Source organism: Populus trichocarpa, chromosome 11, assembly GCF_000002775.5.
Source record: "Populus trichocarpa isolate Nisqually-1 chromosome 11, P.trichocarpa_v4.1, whole genome shotgun sequence".
In the NCBI taxonomy this organism is placed as follows: domain Eukaryota; kingdom Viridiplantae; phylum Streptophyta; class Magnoliopsida; order Malpighiales; family Salicaceae; genus Populus; species Populus trichocarpa.
Genome location: NC_037295.2, coordinates 17,658,742 through 17,680,980, shown reverse-complemented (window position 1 = coordinate 17,680,980; position 22,239 = coordinate 17,658,742). Strand labels below are relative to the sequence as shown.

Below are 22,239 nucleotides of genomic sequence, written 5' to 3'. Positions count from 1 at the left end.
ACTGGACAAGGCCGCAGGTTTTGCAGACAAAGTTGCAGAACTTTATAAGGTAGTGTTTTCCTCTATTTCTTGCCCTCTTTAATGATTTTATCTTTAATTCTTGCTTCCACGTTTAGTCTCTTCTTTTAAAACCTTTTTTTTTTTCCTTGGAGAAAGTTCTTTAAAAGCCAATCAATCCTCATTATTTCCCTCATGGTCAGTCTAAAACAGATAGCTTAAACACTGGTTTTCTTGTTTGAGATTAGTAGTAATCATGTAATTAGTTGATTAGAATATAATTAAAAAGGCTAAGAGAGAGACATTACTACTACATTAAGTGGAACTTGCTGCTAGTTGCTGGTTGCAAGTTGCTACTTACTCTTAAACAATTAGTATTTTGTTCAAATTTACTGCTATACCTTTTGCTTTCACTTCACTATTTCATTGCACACTCTTATGGCCATATATATAATTTCCAATCGTTAAGTTAATCGGCAATGAAGTTTAATTATAATGTAAGCATGCCTTCACAAACTTGTCCCTCTCAATGATGCAAATTAAACATGCATGATAAATTCGAGTATCATCACTGTAATTACTCTCTTTTATGTCATTTTCACTCCAAATAAATATTTCTTGCACTTGAACAACATGCTCAATATTGATTACAATTCAGCTCAGATTATATATTTTGTTAAAGTCATTCTTAAAACTCTAATTAATTATCACTAGCTTTAGTCTCATGCATTATTCCCATCCTTATCACAACTTGATAGTCTTCATGATTCAAAAGACCAAACTAATTTCATTTCCAGTTACATCATCATAATTGGAATCCCATTAGAGATACCTTTGATAATAGCTCTTTTCAGTTATGTCTTTGGTGTAGATGAAAACGAAGGATGACTGATTTGTTATGAGTTAAAATTCATCAAAACTAAGAACACTATAAATATGAGAATACATTCAAGATATTTAATTTTATTTATCCTAGTCCTTAAAAAAATACTAGCTATACAACCTTATTTTTATTAGTTTAGGACTAAACTGAATAAAAAAATAAATTTCCAAAACTAAATAAGAAATAAATTTCTAAACTGAATAAGAAAGAAAAAATCTTAAACTAAATAAAAAAATAAAACTTATAAACTAAATAAAAAATAAATAAATAAAAGTTATTGTGTCAATCTCCCTGAATTAGAAATAACTCGTCCTTGAATACAAATTGTTATTATTGTCATTGAAAACATCATTAATGACATAATTACTAATATTAATGTCATTTGTTTATATTATTATTTAACAGTATAATTATCATCAAAATAAATATTATAATTAAAGGAGAACATGAATCTACATCTATGTCATAACTACCTGTCATCTACCTTAGCATCCAGTTCATTTGAGTCTTTTAAAGTTTCCAACTTGCTACTTGCTTTTATCATGTCTGGGTCTTATAGCAATAAGCCTCTAGTTGTCTAGTTGTTGTGGAAACCTGCAAATTACCTTTGGTATTTAAAGCACCATGATGAGTACACAATAATGGCTTTTCTAACAATTATGAAAAGATATTCTCTTTGAAAAATCTATATTTTAAGTATACCTAAAACGAAGGAAGTGTGCCTTCATCTTCTTATTCATCCTTTTTCATTCACAACTCTTGAGCTTGTCTTGTCTCTTGTGGGTTTGCTTCAATTGTTCCTTCCAAGAAAAGCATAAACCCTTCGTCTAGTGTTGATCAACTTCATCTTCATTTTTTCTAGGATCTTCTTGAATTCAAACATATGTTCTACCTCTTGCAACTAATTAATAACTTCTTTACCTGTAAAGTTCCTACAAACATTGAAAGTTTTATCCAAAACTCTAAGTTTTCATGAAACACATTCCGATCAAGAGATTGTCTTCTCTTTTCTCGTCTCTGGAACGGGTTCTCAAATTAGTTTATAAATCCATAATCACTCTCATTATGATCCCTCAAGTTTTTTATTGCCGCCAACTGATGAGTTAATTTTATTATATGTCTTTGTATGTCTTTTATCATTGGTTTCTAAACATTTCTTTCCTAAGGACAAACGTTTTTATCTCCTCTTGTATGAGCACATCATATTCTGCAATCTTTTTTTACCCTTGTTATTCAACAACATACAACACTAATTACGAGAAATTACTAAGAATACTATAACTATGGGAAGACATTTAAAATATTTAATTTTATTGTCTCTGGAAAAATAAAAGTTAGAAAATTCTCTTTATACTAGTTTTAGGCCTACATTTAGCAAGAAAAAGTAAAATTATTAAATTAAATAATTTCCTAAACTAGAATAAGAGAAACAAATTCCTAAATAAAGAAGAAAAAAAATAAATAAATAAGAAAAGGCTCCTGCATCATGCCCTTATTGACGATGAAAAAGACAAGTGTAGTTTACTTATTAATAACTAGACAGAGTGCGAATTAATTTGAGAACAAGAATTGCAAATAAAGACATAATTAAGTTCTGTCATAATAAACCATTGGTCATGCCACTTAAATATATGATGCTGAATATGGATGGTGCATTAATGACTCAAAGTATTTTGAAAAATTAGTAAGGATAATTCATGTAGAAGCAGGAGCTGACAACTATTTAATTTCTTTCTGAAATACTATCGTCACACTATCACCTTTCCCTTTGGATTTTTTCTCTCTCGGATCTCTCTATTTAAGACGACATACTTCAAGTTTGGACTCAATCAACTCCTAGAAATGTGAAGTTTATATAATCATTTTGTGAGAGGAAACAATGCAGTAATTTAGCCACCGTTTGTTCTATGTATTAGCTTGTCGTTCATCTGCAGTGGAGAGAGCATGTTCGCCAGTTTTCATTCAAATTTGTTAATCTCACTCACGAATTTTAGGGTAAGAAATTTTTTATCCAATTACAACTTGAATTTAACATTCAAGTATTCTATACTTTACTGTCCTTGATAGTAGTCCACCCCCATGTATTAGATATGGAGGAGAAGTAATTACCATGAATCCTGATCAATGAGATTAAGCATGAATTCATGGGCTATATATATATATATTTCCTTCTCTAGTGCCCATATCTTCAGCTATTGCTATCATTATAAGAGCTAGCTTGGATAAGGCGATGCACCATTGTCATGTGACCCCTTTTAAAATCCAAGTTAGGTTGCAGTATTGGAGCAATTAAAGGAGAGGTTTGCGGCAGATGAAGTTTCATATCACTCTCTTTGTTGTTGAAAAATCCTGATGGGTTTCTAATGAAGTTCATATAAGATGTGTCCTCTTTGGAACCATAAATATTGATATTTGCGTAATCTAGTGATGTAGTGAGACTTAGCTCTGCATGATGCTTGAAATATATATTATCACAGAGGACCTGAACTGTACGTACATATCAAATCTTTTTGTTTGAGTTGACCACTTCTGTGGGGTGCTTGTCCATAATTAAGCTACAAATTGCAAACAGAAATAGTTATATTATGCTCATGCTCCTAGATGTATGAAGTCTCGAAGGTAAACAAATCTATATACGATACTTTTTGTACGCTACATTGTGATCATACATGCAAGTGGTTTCTGCTAACATAAAATCTACGAATTAGCTTCCAAATTTCCAGTTTGCAAAATGCCTTTGAATTTTGGGGTACTGGGTCGATCAGTTGCATGCCAAATTGATCACTGTTGTTGATATTGAAATGCCATTAATGGAAGGCCTGAGCATTCTAACTTTATACGTGTAATGGGAAGTAGAAACTCTCTCTCTCATGTCAAGAGTACAAGTTACTTGGGTGTAAAAAATAATCTATCTCGTTTTATTTTAAAAAAATTTAATTTTTTTAATTTAAAATTAATATTTTTTTAGTATTTTTGAATCGTTTTAATGCGTTGATATATATTAAAAATAATTTTTAAAATATAAAAGAATATTATCTTAATACATTTCTAAATAAAAATCACTTTGAACTATAATAATAGATACTACAAGAAAAATGAGGCACATTTCTCAATTCTAATCCCATAAATCATATATGTGATTGTTGCTGGCTCAAGTAATAAATCATGAAATATATTGTATCCCTAATGGACAGCACTTTGTTAATTTTCCTCCCTATCTAGCTACCTCTTCAGTCCGAGTGATAAGTTCATAGCCTTGAGAAGCTCTTGCTTAAGTTTTTTTTTTTTTTTTTAATAATCATTGATGGATTTATTGTTGTTAGTTATTTAGTAAATGACTAAACAATTGAAAGTAAAGTTAACATAGAAAGAACAATCCAAAGAAAAATAAAATACCGATCGAGATTTATATTCTCTTAATTACTTTGACTTAATATTATAATTACTTTGACTTAATATTATTAGATCATGTACTAATACAAGTTGAACTTATCTCTAAATCATAAGTGAAACACTTCTTGCTAACCTATAATCAAGAAAAAACATGAAATAAAGTTATAAAAAAGTATTTTCCCGTATTAGTTTAATTAAAAACTAATCCATTTCTAGCTGGCCAAATACTTCAAGCGATGCTAAATTAAAAGATAGGAGTTGCCAAAGCTCTTGCTTAAGTAGTAATTAATTATATATGTAAAATCATTTGTTATTGAAATCAAGGTTTAGTGATCTCTGTGCTCGATTAAGAGTTATATGATACTTGAAGTTAAACCACAATCTTTAATATCATAATTAATCCACCAGGGAAATAGGTTTCCTATGAATTCAAGAAAACATGACATAGCTAGTATATATTTAATTTTAACAATTAAAACATTTTCAAATGAGTTTTGTGCTGCAGAAACAAATCTTGAGCTTTTCTTTTTGTTTTTTGATCTGACATAGCTAGTATCTCTATCCAGACTTGTGCACTCACGAGAGGCAAGACCCAGTTATCATCTCATGAGCAAATAATTGAAGGATAGATCATGGTGTATTTGATGAGACCAGCAGGTACAGAACTGTATGCCCTTTGGCACAATTACCCCATTAATCATATCAGTTCGACTTTACATTAAAAAAACTGTCACCATCTCATTAACTTTGACAGTGACATTACTAGGTCTTGGTATGGTTTTTAGGGGAATAAATCATTACCAAGCAGCACATGCAAGCTCAGAAATATGGTACACAAGAGATATCAAATCAAAGAATACTGTAGGGGGAGGGTGTTTTTTAAAAAATAACTTTTTATTAAAAAAATATAAAAATAATTTTTTTAATAATCTTTTAATTTTTAACATCAAAACATACAAAAAAATAAGTAAAACAATTTTATGTGAAAAATAATTTAAAAAATACTTTTAAAAAATAAAAGTTACCATAATATTACCAGCCGATTAAATCTTAATTTAAAAATATATTAAAAATAAATAATTAGTTAATAATATATGTGTCATCCCATTATTAGAATTCCCACTAGGATAATGGAAAAATTGCAATTCAAAATTACAAGTACTATATCTTAATTAAGGTAAGCAATAATTGATGTAAAAAACCATCACATTCTTGGGAATCCCACTAGGATAATGAACTAATTGCAATTCAAAATTACAAATCTTAATTAAGGTAAGCAATAATTGATGTAAAAAACCATCACATTCTTGGGAATCCCACTAGGATCATGGAAAAATTGCAATTCAAAATTACAAGTACTATATCTTAATTAAAGTAAGCAATAATTGATATCAAAAATCATCACATTCTTAGGAATCCCAATCATGGAAAAATTGCAATTCAAAATTACAAGTACTATATCTTAATCAAGGCAAGCAATAATTGGTTTCAAAAGGTTTAAAGGGACAAGATAAAAGGGTACAACTACTTGATCCTATATATATATATATATATATATATATATCTTCATCCCCTTAATTAACATTAACACTTTAAGTGTGGAGATAGAACTGTATGTATTGTCCTTAGCCAACTATCAATGAGGAGGAACACGTTGAGAATTTAAGTTAAGGAAGTAGGTTGTTTAGAGGCCTAACTATTTATTTTTAGAACATTTTTTAGGGTAAAAAAGTGTAATCACTTATTTATCATGCTTTAAACGAAATATTTTAGGTTTTTAATGATGAGGAGCTCGAACACACTCTTTGAATATATTGCATAAATCATGGATGGGTGGAATTGATCGAGAAGACAATTTCTTGACCTTTAAGCGAGTGTTTTGATGAAAAGAGACGATATGATAGATTTTATAATTTATAATCTTATGTGTGTATAGTTTACCAAATATATTAGATATTCCTCTCACACACTAGTGGAAAAAATTGCCAAAGACCTTTTTGTTTTCGTAATTTCAAAGAAGAAATTTAAATCATGATACAAGATTGTTGGAAATTAATTATTTTATGTAGACAGAAGTAGGCAGTTTTTGTAGACTAAAGAATAGAAAAGGAACACGAATATGAAATGTGTTAATTGTTATTTTTTAAAATTATTTTTTGTTTGGAAATAAATTAAAATAATATTTTTTTTATTTTTTAAAAAAATATTTTTAACATCAATACATCAAAATAATTTAGAAATATAAAAAAATTAATTTAAAATAAAAAAATATTTTTTTAAAAAAATATTTTTTTAAAAAACATTTTTTTTAATAAAAAAAACCGTAATCCGAAGTCAGAGAAGATGAGTGAACATGGCTGTGCCGTTTTTGCTACAATAAGCTTAGTTGTGGTTGGATTTCTAGGCTTTAGAAAGGCAAGCCACTGAAATACTTACACTCTTACACATAGACTCGTCATGCACTACATGTAGATAAAAGATGCACAGGATAGGGTCCAGAGCTCTGCTGGCCATAGCATCTAGAATCTCTATATGGTTTGTAGGAAACCAACCAGAAAGAGACCTCTCAGTGTATTGATTAGTATGGAGTATAATGCATAGCTAGGTAGGGCTGCCCTAGAACCAGTGGTCAAGTACTTACACTAGACCACAGAGCCACCACAGCAGAGAGGCAACAACCCTATCGATATATATTTTGGACAGTCTCTTGCTATTTTTATGCCATCAATTTCATCAAGTTAGAAAACTGTTCTCTGATCCATAGCAGCATTTTGTACACTTTTTACAATCACTTGGTTGGAAATTGGGATTGAATGACTTAACATAGTTTAATGCTAAATTAACCAAAGACCTTATAGCCCCACTCTTGTTTAATTTTTAGCTAGTTAATTCCTAAATGGATTACGAAAAACGACTTGTCCTATCACTAAAACCTAATCTAGAGCTTAATATTTCCAGAGCAACATTAAAATGCTTGCTTAATCACTGTTTTTGGTGCGTGATTATGTAAGGTAATCGTCTATTTTGAAGGGGTTTAAACAAGTTGAAAACTAGTTAAGTAGCCACCAATGGCAACTGTGTGTACACAGGAAGGTTGTTGATTAATAAAGCAAAGAAACTAAACTAGCTAGATGCCAAGTTCTCCAACACATAAACCTGAGGATATAGAGAGAGCTAGAGAGAGACGTCCCCACTCTAGCTAGAAAGAGATTGTGTAGTAGGGTTAGGGTTCATAGGCGTAATCAATGACGAAAATAAAGAAAGAAATAGTAGAGAAAAGTAGTTTTCAGTGGTTTTCAATCCATGGTCTCCATATATTTCTCTCTTTCTTTAAGTTTTTTCTCCTTCATTTCTTGCATATATTCTTCTAGAGAGACGAGTGAGGACGTGCACTCTCCTCGGTGCTCCCACTCCCTAGAATTGCATGGACCACGTTCGATATTTATTTATTTTATTCTTTTTTGCTTGTAATGCATATAAATATTCCCCGTGATTGTATAGCATACCATACCATACCCATCTTTTCTTTTGACTCTATTATGGATGCTAAAGAGTAAATTACTTTTTACTGTGTTAAGAGTTGCTTAAGGCCATAAAAGGGTTTGCCCTTCACCTTATTATTTTGGATTCAATCCAAAAAAATCTCGAATGTTTCATAATAGTCTTTGTTAGTTTCTCTCTCGAGCCTCTTTTTTTTTTGTTGGGTTCAATCCAAAAATAATAATATATTACGAGTACTTGATTTAAGGCATAAAAGGGCTTGCTATTCACATTATTATTGTGGAAAAAATCATGAGAAAAAACAAATTCACAAGAGATACTAGCTAGCCAGTTCTTGTTGCATGAACAGTATTGAAAATACATCATCGTTGGAAAAAAATTATGAATGGTAAAGAGGAAAAGACCCTCTAACTTTCTTTACTTTTTATTTATATTTCTATGCTGTAAAGTGTTAAAGAAGAACAGGAAAGGATTAAAGAGTGAGAGAAAGAAGAAAGAGAGAGGAGCATGTCACGCTTTCTTTCCCCATTCTACACTGAATATTCCATGTCCCTTAAAAGCTAAAACGGACAACATATAGAATCTGGACTGTCTTGATAATGAACATGTCAAGAAATGAATGGCTAGGATCGAATATATATATATAAGGGATTACACAGTACTTTTTACCTTTTGGTTTCGTTATGGGATCATATGAAGAAGAGAAATGGGAACTTAAAGGCAAAGAGATTAAGCAGCAGAAAAAGAAGAGAAGCAGAAGTAGAAGAGAGCAGGTAGCACAGAGAGAAAAGAAAAGAAAGTAAAGCTATATATATATATATATATATATATATATATATATATATATTCAGTGCTTGCAGCTATATACGGCTTTCATATTGTAATTATGGCATAGCATTAACAATATTGTCAGTCTGCTGCAAAGGGTGGCAGCAGATCCCAGAAAACAACCACAATTATATAGGGCGGTGTTGACAGCAACATCTCATTATAGATTCACACGCCCCCTCCAAAACAGCCGTAAAGATAAAGGAAAATCCATTTACATCATGTATATATGTGTGTGTAAAAATGTCATTTTCGAAGATATATAGATCATATGACATTCTCAGATTAGCTTTTGCTCACCGAGTTTAAATCTTGATCATGTATAAAACCTAAATTAATTAACGTATTCTTAAATTTATTTTTTGTAAAGATCTTTTATCAGATTTAAACTTGAGCTTGGTCCAGTGAGTTGCCCGTTGACTACCAAACTAGATCCCATCGAGTTTCTTTATTTTAACAGGGTTGTGGTTGACAACTTATTGACCCACGAGTTAACTCATTATTATACCATGGACAAGTTCATGTGCCGAGCTGGGCTCAGAAGTATGAAATGAATAGCAAAATTAATTATTACTTGGAAGGAGTAGACTGAAAAGATGCGAATAAAAATGCATTCTGTGATGTGAGATGAATGAAGGAAAGAGGAGATGATAATAATTATGGGGTTGGTTGGGATGGGTGGCTAAATTTTTCTCAGAAATCTCTGACCCACCGTGATGGGATAGGGATAATATTTTTTGTCCTACACATGCATGGATCTCCCTCGTTCAATGCCGCGTGCTAAGATTTTGCTCTAGGTTATCAGTTTTTTTTATGTTTTTAAATTATTTTAATATATAAATATTAAAAATAAATTTTAAATGAGATAACTTCACCATTTTTCAGGCTCAGCTGCCCACTCCCCTAACGTTTCCTGTTTCGTTTCTTCCTTCACCCCATTTTGTTTTCTTTCTTTTGTCTTCACTCTCTTTGGCTAGAGTTACAGAGTCCCTCTCTTGTGTCTACTGTATACTCTTTCTTCTCTTTTCCATTGTTGATTTACCCCTGCCACCAGCTCTTCCTGCTTGCTTCCTACTGTTTCCTTTATCTTACCCCACCAGCTTTGTGATGATAACTATAGAATATATTACTTGGTTTCATGAAATAATGATTAAAAAGTATATGACCATGTGAACCATATGGAGAAAGAGAGAGAGAGAGTGAGAGAGTAAAGGTTTTTTTTCTCTTCTCATGTATGGCAGCATCGATCCTTGAATGATTATACAGTTTCTAATTTCTTTTAGGTACAAATATTATAATTAGGATAAATTAATTAAGTAGGGATAACAATGGATATTCACCTGTCGAATCTAGATATGCATACTTTATTTATCAGACATATATTAATATTAGTGTATTTTACGAGATTTAAAAAATATAAATGTTTTAAACATCTATATATAATACTAATGTTATATTTAAGTCGAGTTTATCTCATAGTAAAAGTAAGTTTTATCGGATTTGGCTGAATTACCATCTCTGAAACTAAATACTGATACTGCAAATTCTGGAGTTGTGGTACATGGTAACAAATTGATAAGGTAAAGGTCCCCCCTTACAGTGACTTGTCACATTTGTCCTTGTGGCTGAGCGACTTCATGGGCTGTCCTTGTACTTTTCAAATTCCAAGTAGGTATGCAAAATGTAAGCCTGGCTAAAACAATTGATATTGTGGCACCACTCCACAGTAAATGAGAGATAAATGACCTTGCTTGCTCCTACCTCTGCAATCTCTGGCCATGGAGTTTCTATCTTTATATAAAGAAAATACAAGGAGCATGGACTGTGATGAAAAGCACAATGAGCAATACATGGTTAGAAGGAATATACCATTTATGAAAAGCATTCGCATATCCCTTTGACATGAGAGCAAATATTATTCTTCTGAACTTTTTTGCGGGTTCATTTTCAGCTGCGTTGATAAATCATGCTGATGTGCACAAATTGGAGGCTTCTGGCCCATGTTTCAGTGGCAGTATGCATACAATGTCAGTCAGCTTTTCAGTGTGTGCTTAGGATGGATTGAATCCTGGCACTCCCATGTGATCGATATTATGTGGTGGTGAAACTGAAGAGTCAATGTGGCAATGCCACTCCAGATGCTATGAATCCACTACTTTCTGCTTTCCTAAAGTACTGTTGGTATCCAATGTGATATCACTCCTCTGCCATGAGTCACATACATGTGGAAATAGGTTAAGCTACTTGTGCAACCAGCCAGGCAGTGCTGGGATTCAGCTATTTCATAGCAGAAGGTAAAAACAAGAAATAATGGGATGCGCCATGGTGGTAGCTCTCAAGCCCATGTAGGAACAGAGCTAGGCTATTGAGATAGAAAAATAAGGGCTATCATCAAGAGGATCCATACAAAAAGCCCTGGTGGATGCATCTTTAACTCTAAAGCCGTGTAATTTGGGCTCTTTTAAGTAAAAGCTGCAGGGCAAATATGGTGCCAGACCCATAGCCAGAAACTGTTGCCGGGTCACAAATGCACAAAGGGATGGGAGCAAGTCAAAATGCAGAACTCAATCAGTTCACCAAAAACAGACTTCCAAAACGAAGCACAACAACAAATTAAACTGCTACTAACTAAACACTATGTCAAGGGCTTTTGATGCTAGGTTCTGTAGCCTAGTGATATTTTTTCCCCTTCAAAGGGTGAGCTTGAAGCATTTGATTGTTTGGACAAGAGCATTTACTCTACTCAAGGGAGAGCAGAAGGTTGCATCAAAAGACCTCAGGTAATTACTATGTCTTTCTTTCATCTCACTGCCATCTTTACTTATTACATCCCAGTTTTCATACCCAAGACACAAGCTTTATACTTCATGGAACAAAGAGATGCTTCAGCCTCAAGCCACGAGTTCTTGTACAAAAAAACTTGAGGGTTCTCTTCTTCCTCAAGTTGTTGATGTCCTTCCAGAGCCTCCTCAATGACCAGAATCAACAACAAAGAATGCAAAGATTTGGCTGCTTAATGTATTCACTTTTCTTAAATCATTCATTCCATGCCTTTAAAGAATCCAAGAATCTATCCCTGAATTCAGTAGAACAACTCTTCTGCTTTGCATGCTTTATTCTGATGGCCAAGCTCATGGGAAACCATCACAGCTTTTGCCCTTTTCGCTTGAAGTTCCATGTTCCAGCACTGCTGAAGACATTATTCAGGTTCTCAGCAAGTAATAATGAATGGCCAGATGAGATATCAAAAGCAACACTGGAAAAACCAAAGCACGAAAGGAGAAAAAAAATCATCCTTCAACTATAACCCAGAAGGACACAAGTAATTTTTCATGGAGGAGGAAGACATCAATTAATATGAATAAGAAAAGCTTTGTGCAACAATCATATCGGTCGTGGCTGATGAAGGTATCAAACAAAATTCATTCTCAAGAAAAATGAAACAGTGAACTTGATTGTTACTAATAGCACAAACCATTGCCTACTTGACTATAGCAAGACAGCCTTGATAATTCCACAATAAGCATTATAAAAAATTTATAAGTATTCAAAAACCCATTAGCAGCCTGAATATGCTAAATGGAAGTCGAGAAAGAATTTACAGTAGAAAGTGAAGTTTTTCCATCACCTCGAATCAGATCCACTAATTTTAGAAACCGAAAAATCCATACCTTGTTTAGATCAGCTGATTTCACAACACAATATGAAGCGCGAGGATGACTTGATTCAGAAGTCAGAGTATGCTCTCGAACCCTGTTTCTGATACACGCATTAAGATTACAGACAACGCGCTTCATTATATCATGTTCATGCTCATTCAGAGAATCTAAATCATATGAGCAGTTTTGCATAAGCAATTCTGACACTTGATTTATTGTTTTAACCACTATTTGAATATCCAATTTTGGAGGTGTGCACAAAGGCTTAGTTACAAGCCCATATGTTTCACTTAAAGCAGAAGAAACACCAACTCTACAGGAAGATGAACTGGTGACATGTTCGCTTGCAAGCAAAGACACACTAGTTGAGCCATTAGATACTGCATCCTTGATATCCTTCCCAGATCCTCCAACTTTTTTCCCAGTCAGCAGCTGGCCGTTAGAGATGAAGTAATCTTCCGGAATGGATGGTTGAACCAAACAAGATGAGCTGAGCATGGAGCTAGTACTAGAGTTGGTGAGTGGCTCATATTCCTTATTGCGGACATGATTGTCAATAGAGCAATGTGTCTCAGTAATACTGCTCCGATCCGAAGAAGATGATCCAGCTGTACCAGGTTTTTGTAGTGTATGTTCTCTGGAGAATAAACTAACCGCAGAAGATTCAGTCTTCTGGAAAGTCAAACTATCATCTCCTTCACATTCAGTTCCACGGTAATTTACTTTCTGTTTGCCACAGCTAGGGACAAAATGAGGCGCGAGAGGATTTAAATTGCTGCAAGCTCCTCGAGCACTTTTAAGATGTTGAAAATCATCAGGTCTAGAAACTTCACAGGTTGATTGATTAGCACTAAGTTTTCCTTTCCAACAAGGAGAATCCAAATCAGAATCATTCTCGTTAATTATTTCAGAAGAGTTTCCAATAGGATCACTTTCTTTAACACCAAGGGATTTTGAAGCCAACTCAATAGGATGACTAGGACAAGTGATTTGCAGCTCAGACACTGTCATTGACAAGGGCTCCATAACCTCTTGGGTGGCAGGTTTGCTCATTTTTCCTTTGCTTTTATCTGTCAGGACTTTATCATGGAAAACTTCCTTCCTTTTATCCACAGCAGCATCTACTAGACTGGCTAGACCATACCAAAAAATGCCACTCTTGCTGACTCCACCATGTCCATCAGAATCTAGGTTCTGTGACAAGGCATGATTAAAGGGCGAATAACTTGAACCAGCTCCCGATGATTCAGAGTCTAGAGCTTGCAAAGAATTGCTATCTGATGAAGGGGAAGAATTCCCTTTGGCTGCACAAACATTGAGTTTCTGTGAGAATCTTCTTTCAAAAGAAGCAATGTCGGAACCATTGGAGCTCCAAGATATTGCTGGAGCTCCACTTTGAAGATCTTGAACTATGGCAGAAGAGTGCAAGTCTGATAAAGTTGAAAACTTAGAAGAGATTGGCCTAGACATCACAGCGGAAAACGAGACATGTTGAGAGTCAATTTGCCTAGTACTTATGGGTCTGACATGTTTGCTTGCAAGCAAAGACACACTAGTTGAGCCATTAGGTACTGCATCCTCGATAACCTTCCCAGATCCTCCAACCTTTTGCCTAGTCAGAAGCTGGCCATTGGAAGTGAAGTAATCTTCCAGAATGGATGGTTGAACCACGCAAGATGAGCTGAGCATGGAGCTAGTACTAGAGTTGGTGAGTGGCTCATATTCCTCATTGCGGACATGATTGTCAATAGAGCAATGTGTCTCAGTAATACTGCTCCGATCCGAAGAAGATGATCCAGCTGTACCAGGTTTTTGTAGTGTATGTTCTCTGGAGAATAAACTAACCGCAGAAGATTCAGTCTTCTGGAAAGTCAAACTATCATCTCCTTCACATTCAGTTCCACGGTAATTTACTTTCTGTTGGCCACAGCTAGGGACAAAATGAGGCGCGAGAGGATTTAAATTGCTGCAAGCTCCTCGAGCACTTTTAAGATGTTGAAAATCATCAGGTCTAGAAACTTCACAGGTTGATTGATTAGCACTAAGTTTTCCTTTCCAACAAGGAGAATCCAAATCAGAATCATTCTCGTTAATTATTTCAGAAGAGTTTCCAATAGGATCACTTTCTTTAACACCAAGGGATTTTGAAGCCAACTCAATAGGATGACTAGGACAAGTGATTTGCAGCTCAGACACTGTCATTGACAAGGGCTCCATAACCTCTTGGGTGGCAGGTTTGCTCATTTTTACTTTACTTTTATCTGTCAGGACTTCATCATGGAAAACTTCCTTCCTTTTATCCACAGCAGCATCTACTAGACTGGCTAGACTATACCAAAAAATGCCACTCTTGCTGACTCCACCATGTCCACCAGAATCTAGGGTCTGTGACAAGGCATGATTAAAGGGTGAATAACTTGAACCAGTTCCCGAAGATTCAGAGTCTAGAGCCCGCAAAGAATTGCTATCTGATGAAGGGGAAGAATTCACTTTGGTTGTACAAGCATCGAGTTGCTGCGAAAATCTTCTTTCAAAAGAAGGAATCTTGGAATCATTTGAGCTCCAAGATATGGCTGGAACTCCGCTTTGAGGATCTTGAACTAAGGCAGAAGAGTGCAGATCTGATGAGGTTGAAAACTTGGAAGAGATTGGCCTTGACTTCACTGCTGAAAAAGAGACATGTTGAGAGTCAATTTGCCTAGTACTTTTAGGTCTGACTTCATCATCCTTTCTAGAGATACCACTGAATTTTCTGCACACATGATCAGATGTTTCTGCTCTCAACTTCAATCCTTCAGTAGAAGATCCTGCAGAGAGGATGAATAGCTTGTGACCTATAGCCATCCTTGAAGATACAGATTTCATCCATTAACATGCATACCACTTTAGTTAATCAATTCAAGGGGTACCAGAATCACCACATCTTATAAAACGTGCCAGAACCTAGTAATAATCAAAATGGCTAAAGGAAACTACTTCATCCATAAAAGAGCAAAACATATTTGAACACATACCCGATAATGATTGAAAAGACTAGATCAAATTGCTTCACTAAAAAGAATAAAACATATTTAAGCACACAAACTCGAGAGCAACTTGATAGAAAATCTACGATAACAAGAAACAATAATTCCAGGAAAATGAACAATAAAGAATGCAGAATCAACAAATGGATCAATCGCAAAAACATGAAACAGATCATGTGGATTTTCAAAGTGAAAAGGTTTTAATTTCCTCTGAAAATAAACTTAGTTTTGTTTGTCAAGAAAGATGGTCTAATTGTGCCATGCAAATATGAAAAGTTGGCATGTCAGATCCTAACTGTCAACAACAAACATTCCATGATTATCCAAAGCACCTGCCTCTGCTTTTGGTAGTAACTGATGATGATGTGCACTTTACATCTCATCAGAAACAAACACCATGCAGATGCTAATCTCGTCAATATAAATGTTCTGCAAGCTAGTTATTCCCAGATGCAGGCTAGTGATGCCCAAATGCCAAACATTGTTACGCCTTCGGTACTGCTATCTCATTGATTTTGAAACCCCAACAGAATTTCTCAAGCGAAAGGCAACTCTTATGTTCATCATATACACTTCTAGATAGTGGGTATATCCATACACGCCCCCTCTAGTCATTTAAATGAACAACCAATCAGTAAATACTTTCCGCATTTTTTAAGCCATTTTGGGACGTACCAACAACATATAAGGTTCTCCTAAGGATGGAAGTTATTCAAGTCATCAACAGAAACAAGAAGTCTGAGTTCATGGCCTAAAATTAAACATCAGGAGTGCTAAGTTTATGCCAGAATTAATAGGTTTTCTTGATAAATTATGCATAACAAGTCATATTCTGTTTTTCTAAAGAATCTCCTACGATATGCATAACAAGTAATATATCAAAATTAAGGAGCTTTAAAGGGAACAAATTACACCACCAATTCTCTAACAAGATTCTACGTAGGCGAAAGCATGAAACTTAAAGCACACCTTGTTTGGTGGGGTCATCATTAGACATTGAAAAGCCATCATGCTTATCCTTCCAGTGAAGAATTTCTTGGTGATCACCACTGTTGTGAGCCTTATAGCCAAGCTCAGCGGACTTACTTACAAGGAGAGTATCCAAGTCTGACTTTGACTCATTAAATAAACCAAAATCAGCTGAACCTTGATAAACCCGAGATGGGTTTAGAGAATAATAAGAAAAGGAGTCACCTTCTACACTGAAACTTGAAAAAGACTGAGCAAGCCTTGAACTTGAAGGGCTCAAGCTTGTATCTTGAAGTGAAGAATTAAGGGCAGAGCTTGAGTTCTTGGGTGTCTTCAGGATAAAAGGCTTAGCTAATGGTGATAAACGAGAAACAGACCCTCTTTTAGTGTCACTGGCCATTATTTTTCTTCTCTTTTCTTCTACAAGTTGATTATGATTATCAAAACCCCAACAAAGACTCAGACTTTGACAGAACCCACAAAAGGGTGCAACGAGAATGCGAATTCAAGAAAAAGAGTTCAGTGTTTTATGAACAAAAACAACAAGAAAACAATGGAAAGTGATGCTGTGTTGGGGCTTGATGGTTTGGTCGTTTGGTTGTGGTGGGTTTCCGTGTCTCTTCCTTTTTCTCTTCTTTTGAGAGATTATAGGAGTTGGAGAGACAAATGGGAACTGGACTTTTGTCTCTTGTGTAATTTCCTTTGGTGGCCCAAGAGTTTCGGGTATTCAGTTTCTACACCACTCAATTTTGATCGAAGTTCAATTTGGCACCCAGTTTAAGAAAAGGAGATAATTATAACTTAATCATGTAATTTAACAAAACTAATTAATTATTCCATGCGGTTTAAAAAACTATATATTAATTCCTTGTATTTTTATTTTCTTAAAACTTAGCCTTTTCCCTTTCGTTAATATCATTGTTATTTTTCAATTAATTTTGTTTTCTTTTTTAATTGAGAAATAGAGAATAAACAAGATTAAGATGGAAAATTTTGATTAGTAAAGAACGAAATTTCAAAGGAAAAACTACTAAATTTTGAATAATAATTTTTTATAAAATATTAATTAATATTTTATGATGATTGATGATATTAAATATTATTTGAATTAACATGTTCAAGTCTATTCTTAGTCTAACCAGGTCAATGTCTATATATCCTAATTGGAAAAGAAAAACTCTATCTAATTAAATTGATAGCTCATCGTGTCAATTTGTCAATTGAGGAATTAGATTTAATAAGTAGATTTTTTTAATTCGGTTTAAGACCCGGGTCACCAGATCATCTCCAGTTGATTCTAATTGTTTATAAATCAAAACAATATCATTTTTGTTAAAAGAAAATATAAATAGTCAACAAATTACAACCAGATTTTTGACTAGGTCAATTCAGGTTTTTGATTGGATCACCCGAGTTTTTTTAACTACCTTATTTTTTGTCAAACCCGGCTTGTTTTTGACCCTTGATCGGCTGGGTCATGAGTCAATCTATGCAAGTCGGGGTCTAATTTTAAAACTATATTAATAAGAATGAAAAGAATGATGAGAAATACCAAATTGTGGGGTAATGGTTTTAGACACTGTTTGAGAGTGCGGTTAGACTTTACTTTTCTAAAAAAAAATATTTTAAAAAAAATTTAATTAATATTTTTAGATTTTTTTATCGTTTTGATGTCAAAAATATAAAAATAAATATTATTTTGATTTATTTTCAGATAAAAACATTTTGAAAAATAACTTGCATCACAATCATAATCACAAACACTCTTTTACAATTCCTAAAAATGTGGTGTCCCTTTTTAGAAATTAGAAAGGTGGTTAAAAAATATTCAAACCATCTTGACAATTGAAAGATAATATTTTTTTTATTTTTATATTTTAAAAATATTTTTTAAAAAAATTATTAATTTTCTCTTTACTTCAAGTTAATTTTTTTATTTTTTCATATCATTTTGATAAGATAATGTTATGAATATGTATTTTCAAGTAAAAGTCATATCACGTTAACAAACATGAATTTCACTATATCAAGCCATCCCTACCAGTATTCTATGCCAATCCAATGATCAAAACTATGTGAGTATGACTACTTCCAAGGGAAGGGGAACCAGTCAGTCTCCCAAGAACAACACACATGGAAAAGGGAAAGGGAAATCGCTTGGAAAAGTTGATGATTATTTTGACAACAAGTGAGGAACTCCACCATAAAGTAACTTCGGCGATTGGTCAATGAAATGTCTCCAGTCAGTTTCTTGAATCCTTAGTGGTGAAGTATTCTAGATTCATTTCAATTATTTTGGTACAAACTATCTTCTTCTTCTTCTTCTTCTTCTTCTTCTTCTTCCTTTGGATGAATCAGCACCCACTCTATCTTTGTTTGCCCTTATCAAGAACATTATTCCATCCATGTCCTCTTTGTTTGCGTGTCTATCCAATTATTATGGTGTGCCTCCATCATGTCCATGAACATTCAACACAGAAGGCAAGGAAACTAAACGGAGGGGGTGACATTAGGGATTTTTCTTGAGCAGAGAGGTCACATATATATTTTAAAAAAAAAAATCATGAGTACAATTACTTGAAAAAAGTATAAACTAGATAGCAAATTATTTGACATGGACACCTTTTTATACAGTGATAAATAGCCCAGGGCCATGAAAACAAGCCCTCGGAGCTACATTTTGAATATATCCCCACGCCTGCAATCAGAACATAGAAGAAAAGCAACACACAAGCTTTTCCATAGCTCGCATAGAGGATTATCAATTCATGATACATTCCATCCCCATAAAAATAAAATCCCTTCTACATTTTATACATAGATCACATGCATATATAACAGGATGATCAATTTGCGATGCTACACACTTGGAACTTGAAGATTCATCATATATAGCTAGCTACATGAGACAGCAGGCATTAACATTGTCATCATTGAACATGTTGCTGACCTTGTCATCTCCCCGGTGGCTCACCGGAATGGTCCCGTGCCTGTCTGCAAGATTGTAGCCATGCTTGTAATAGTTGTAACTCTCTTTGAACTCACTTGCTGTGTCCTTGAAATAGTTATTTGCTGATGTAAAGTACAGCGGTAGATCCGGATATGGCCAGAATTCCGCCCTCTTTCCTGCCCTTCTCGCTGCCTTTAGGACCTTGTTGCGATCAACATACCCCACCACGGTCACCTTTTCCATCTCTAGGTCAACCTCCACTGAATCAATACCTAATAACACATAGATAGCATTTATATATGTTTCAAATTAATTTCACATGCATGTTGATAATATATGTAATAGTAATTAGTATCATTTATTTTGTACTTCTAAATATAGTATCTAGTAGGTTAATGGATTAAGAAAATTGTTTTCCAGAAATTTGGTAGCCTAATATTCTATGGAAGAAGATATATGAACAAATTATGAACTATATATCTTCGGGTTGATTCTGTTTAATTAATAGAAAAACAGAAAAATCAATTAATTGCTAGAGATTCGTTTATAATTTAACCACTAAAACGAAAATTGACATCTGAAATAAAACATTTTTCAATATCCTTCCACTTTTCAGAAGATCAGCCTCCCTAGCAGTTTAATAAAAACAAAATATCACTGTGTTTAATATATACACACACATATACACAATATTCTATTTTTTTTAATTTAAATTATTATCATTTTTTATCCAATTGAAAGAAACAGGATTCTTGAATTAAGGAATAAAATAATCAGTTCATGCCATGGATAAATATAATAAATTTTCATAAGCACAAGCAACTCTTCTTTGGAATTTGGGCCTGGTTGGATTAGGAGATTAAATTTTCTATATGATTTGTTATTGTATTGTTTTTACCTAAATTGGTTTTGATAGTTTAAAATAAAAAAATCTAAAAATATATTATTTTAATGTATTTTCAATTAAAAAATATTTTACACTACATTACTAAATATACTTAGTAATTTGTTAATAAACCAAAAAAAAGGATAAATATTAACGAGATGAGTAGAGTGATAAAAAAACTGAATTTTCAAATTCAAGTGTTCTAATAATCTGTCATATTAATTCTAATTAGATATTATCATTTTTTTTATTATTCCAACTCTAGAAAGAGAAAAAAAAAACACAGCTTTAATAAGTATGTAATTAATTAAATACAGCTTTTTTTGTATTTTCTTCATGTATAGAAAAAAATATTTAATACTAAAAAAGACGTACGGATGTAAGGTATCCTTGAGAGAAAAAAAAGATGGGAGATTAGGTGAAAAATAAATAGAAAAGAATCCTCTAGTTTAGAACCTTATCCTCTTAAAGAAAGTGATTTTTTCCAAAAGAATAAATTAAGAAATAAGAAAAAAATATATGAAAATACTTAGTTATTTTGTTTTTTAAAGAGTTTAATAAATAAAAGAATTAATCTTTTTATTTCTTAATGTTTTTCATGATTTTGAAAATAATTAGTCATTTTTTTTTATTTTCTTAAAAAAACAGTGGCTGAGAGTCTGGCTATAGATTTCAAAATAAAGTTTCATTTCTCAATCATTGAAAAATTCTCATTTTTTTCTATAAATATTATTTTTGTATTTCCTTGAATTTTCTATTTTTTTATTTTCTAAAAATTAATCGGCGAGAATTTTTTTTTTTAAAAAAAAAAACCCTCTTTTTCCCCTGAATAGTAAGCCATTCCAAATTAATTCCACAAAAGATATACCTCTAAGCTTATAAATGGCATTTTTGACAACCCTTTCACAGCCAGCGCAGCACATCCTGACCTTGAGCTCAACAGTCTGTAAAAGCAACAAAAGAACACGGTTTAAACATGGTTTTGAGAGATTCTATATATATATATATATATATATATATATATATATATATATTCCTTTGTTCCTTTTGATCTTTCGAAACATTCATGCTTAATTAGGCTATTATAGGAAACCAAATGGATTGAGCGAAGGGTTTAACTCTGCTCTTACCACTCAAGGATTTCCTGTGTAGATGATAGCAGGAAATTTTCTTTAAAAAAAATAAACCGAAAGTATATATTATATATAAGAAAAACCTGATTTCTTTAATTTTTTTATTTATATATAGCGCAGAGGGGAATTCCAACTTACAATATTTTTTTCGTTTATTTTTTTTTTTTTAATGTCAACTAGAGGCATATTGCAAATAGAACAAACTACAGTTTTTATTTTATTTTTTACTTTTTTGAGGTCTATGCTCCTCCAGTACCCTTACAAGGAAAAGGAAAAAAAGAGCTCTCAACTAATAGGCAGAGATAGAACCCTGGTATTTTCTCTTGCATGGCAAGTTGAACATGAAAACTAAGGTGAAAGCTCAAGCAACAGACAAGAGATACCTTAATAACTCGAAGAAAAACAATAGTTGTAGGAGAAGAAAGCGAACCTGCAAAGAAAGTGGTCTCCCCTTCGGCATGTTGTGTCTGATATTTTTGATCCTTACGTGGTCTTCTTGGAAGTAAAAGTAGGAGTGAGTGATGGAAGATATGATAGTCTTAAATGCTCTCTCTAAGAAGGTAGCCATGGAAGTTAATAGGGTTCCCTTAAGTGTATAAAGCAAAGGAAATTAAAGGAGAGAGTTAAACTTAACTAGAAAAGACAAGCCAGACCCAAGAAGATATTCCTTTGTGGGCATCCTTCAAAGTTCAAAGAACCATTTGGAAATGTGGCCTCTTCCATTAAAATTAAAACAACTCTTAGAGAGAAGGGCTTAATTAATGGTATCTAAAACCCATAAAATTTTAATTATGTACTAAGCTTGATATATATGTGGGTCTAGAGAACATGGTTTCTGATGACATAGCCAAAGAGGAATATATCAACGAGTCATGTTTGATATAGATTGGATTGGAAAAGCTAGGTTTTGATGCAAAGTGATGATCAACATATATTCTAAAATCTTCCCTTCTCCACCATCTTTTTTTAGATTAATTAATATGGATGTCCGGACCAGTTTACGTGCAGTTTGAC

General features: G+C 33.3%; 2 protein-coding genes across 5 annotated transcripts; both read right to left on the bottom strand.

The window, feature by feature from the left end:
• Positions 1 to 11,142: 11,142 nt before the first annotated feature.
• Positions 11,143 to 16,895, bottom strand: LOC18103452 (uncharacterized). Of its 3 annotated transcripts, none has more exons than XM_024611505.2 (3): positions 16,257 to 16,895; positions 12,274 to 15,068; positions 11,143 to 11,858 (listed from the first exon to the last, which is right to left on the bottom strand). In XM_024611505.2, the coding sequence occupies exons 1-3, from the start codon at positions 16,654 to 16,656 to the stop codon at positions 11,847 to 11,849; spliced, it is 3,207 nt and encodes a 1,068-aa protein (XP_024467273.2). In that variant the 5' UTR covers positions 16,657 to 16,895; the 3' UTR covers positions 11,143 to 11,846. The 3 variants fall into 3 exon arrangements, with proteins under 3 accessions (XP_024467273.2, XP_024467271.2, XP_024467272.2); XM_024611503.2 differs by having other exon boundaries at positions 11,143 to 11,792; XM_024611504.2 differs by having other exon boundaries at positions 11,143 to 11,789.
• Positions 16,896 to 18,833: 1,938 nt separating this feature from the next.
• On the bottom strand, positions 18,834 to 22,014 carry LOC18109378 (heavy metal-associated isoprenylated plant protein 30). 2 transcript variants are annotated; one of them, XM_052445176.1, is made up of 4 exons: positions 21,860 to 22,007; positions 21,656 to 21,777; positions 20,961 to 21,036; positions 18,834 to 19,478 (listed from the first exon to the last, which is right to left on the bottom strand). In XM_052445176.1, the coding sequence occupies exons 2-4, from the start codon at positions 21,683 to 21,685 to the stop codon at positions 19,156 to 19,158; spliced, it is 429 nt and encodes a 142-aa protein (XP_052301136.1). In that variant the 5' UTR covers positions 21,686 to 21,777; positions 21,860 to 22,007; the 3' UTR covers positions 18,834 to 19,155. The 2 variants fall into 2 exon arrangements, with proteins under 2 accessions (XP_052301136.1, XP_006387655.2); XM_006387593.3 differs by having other exon boundaries at positions 21,656 to 22,014.
• Positions 22,015 to 22,239: the final 225 nt, after the last annotated feature.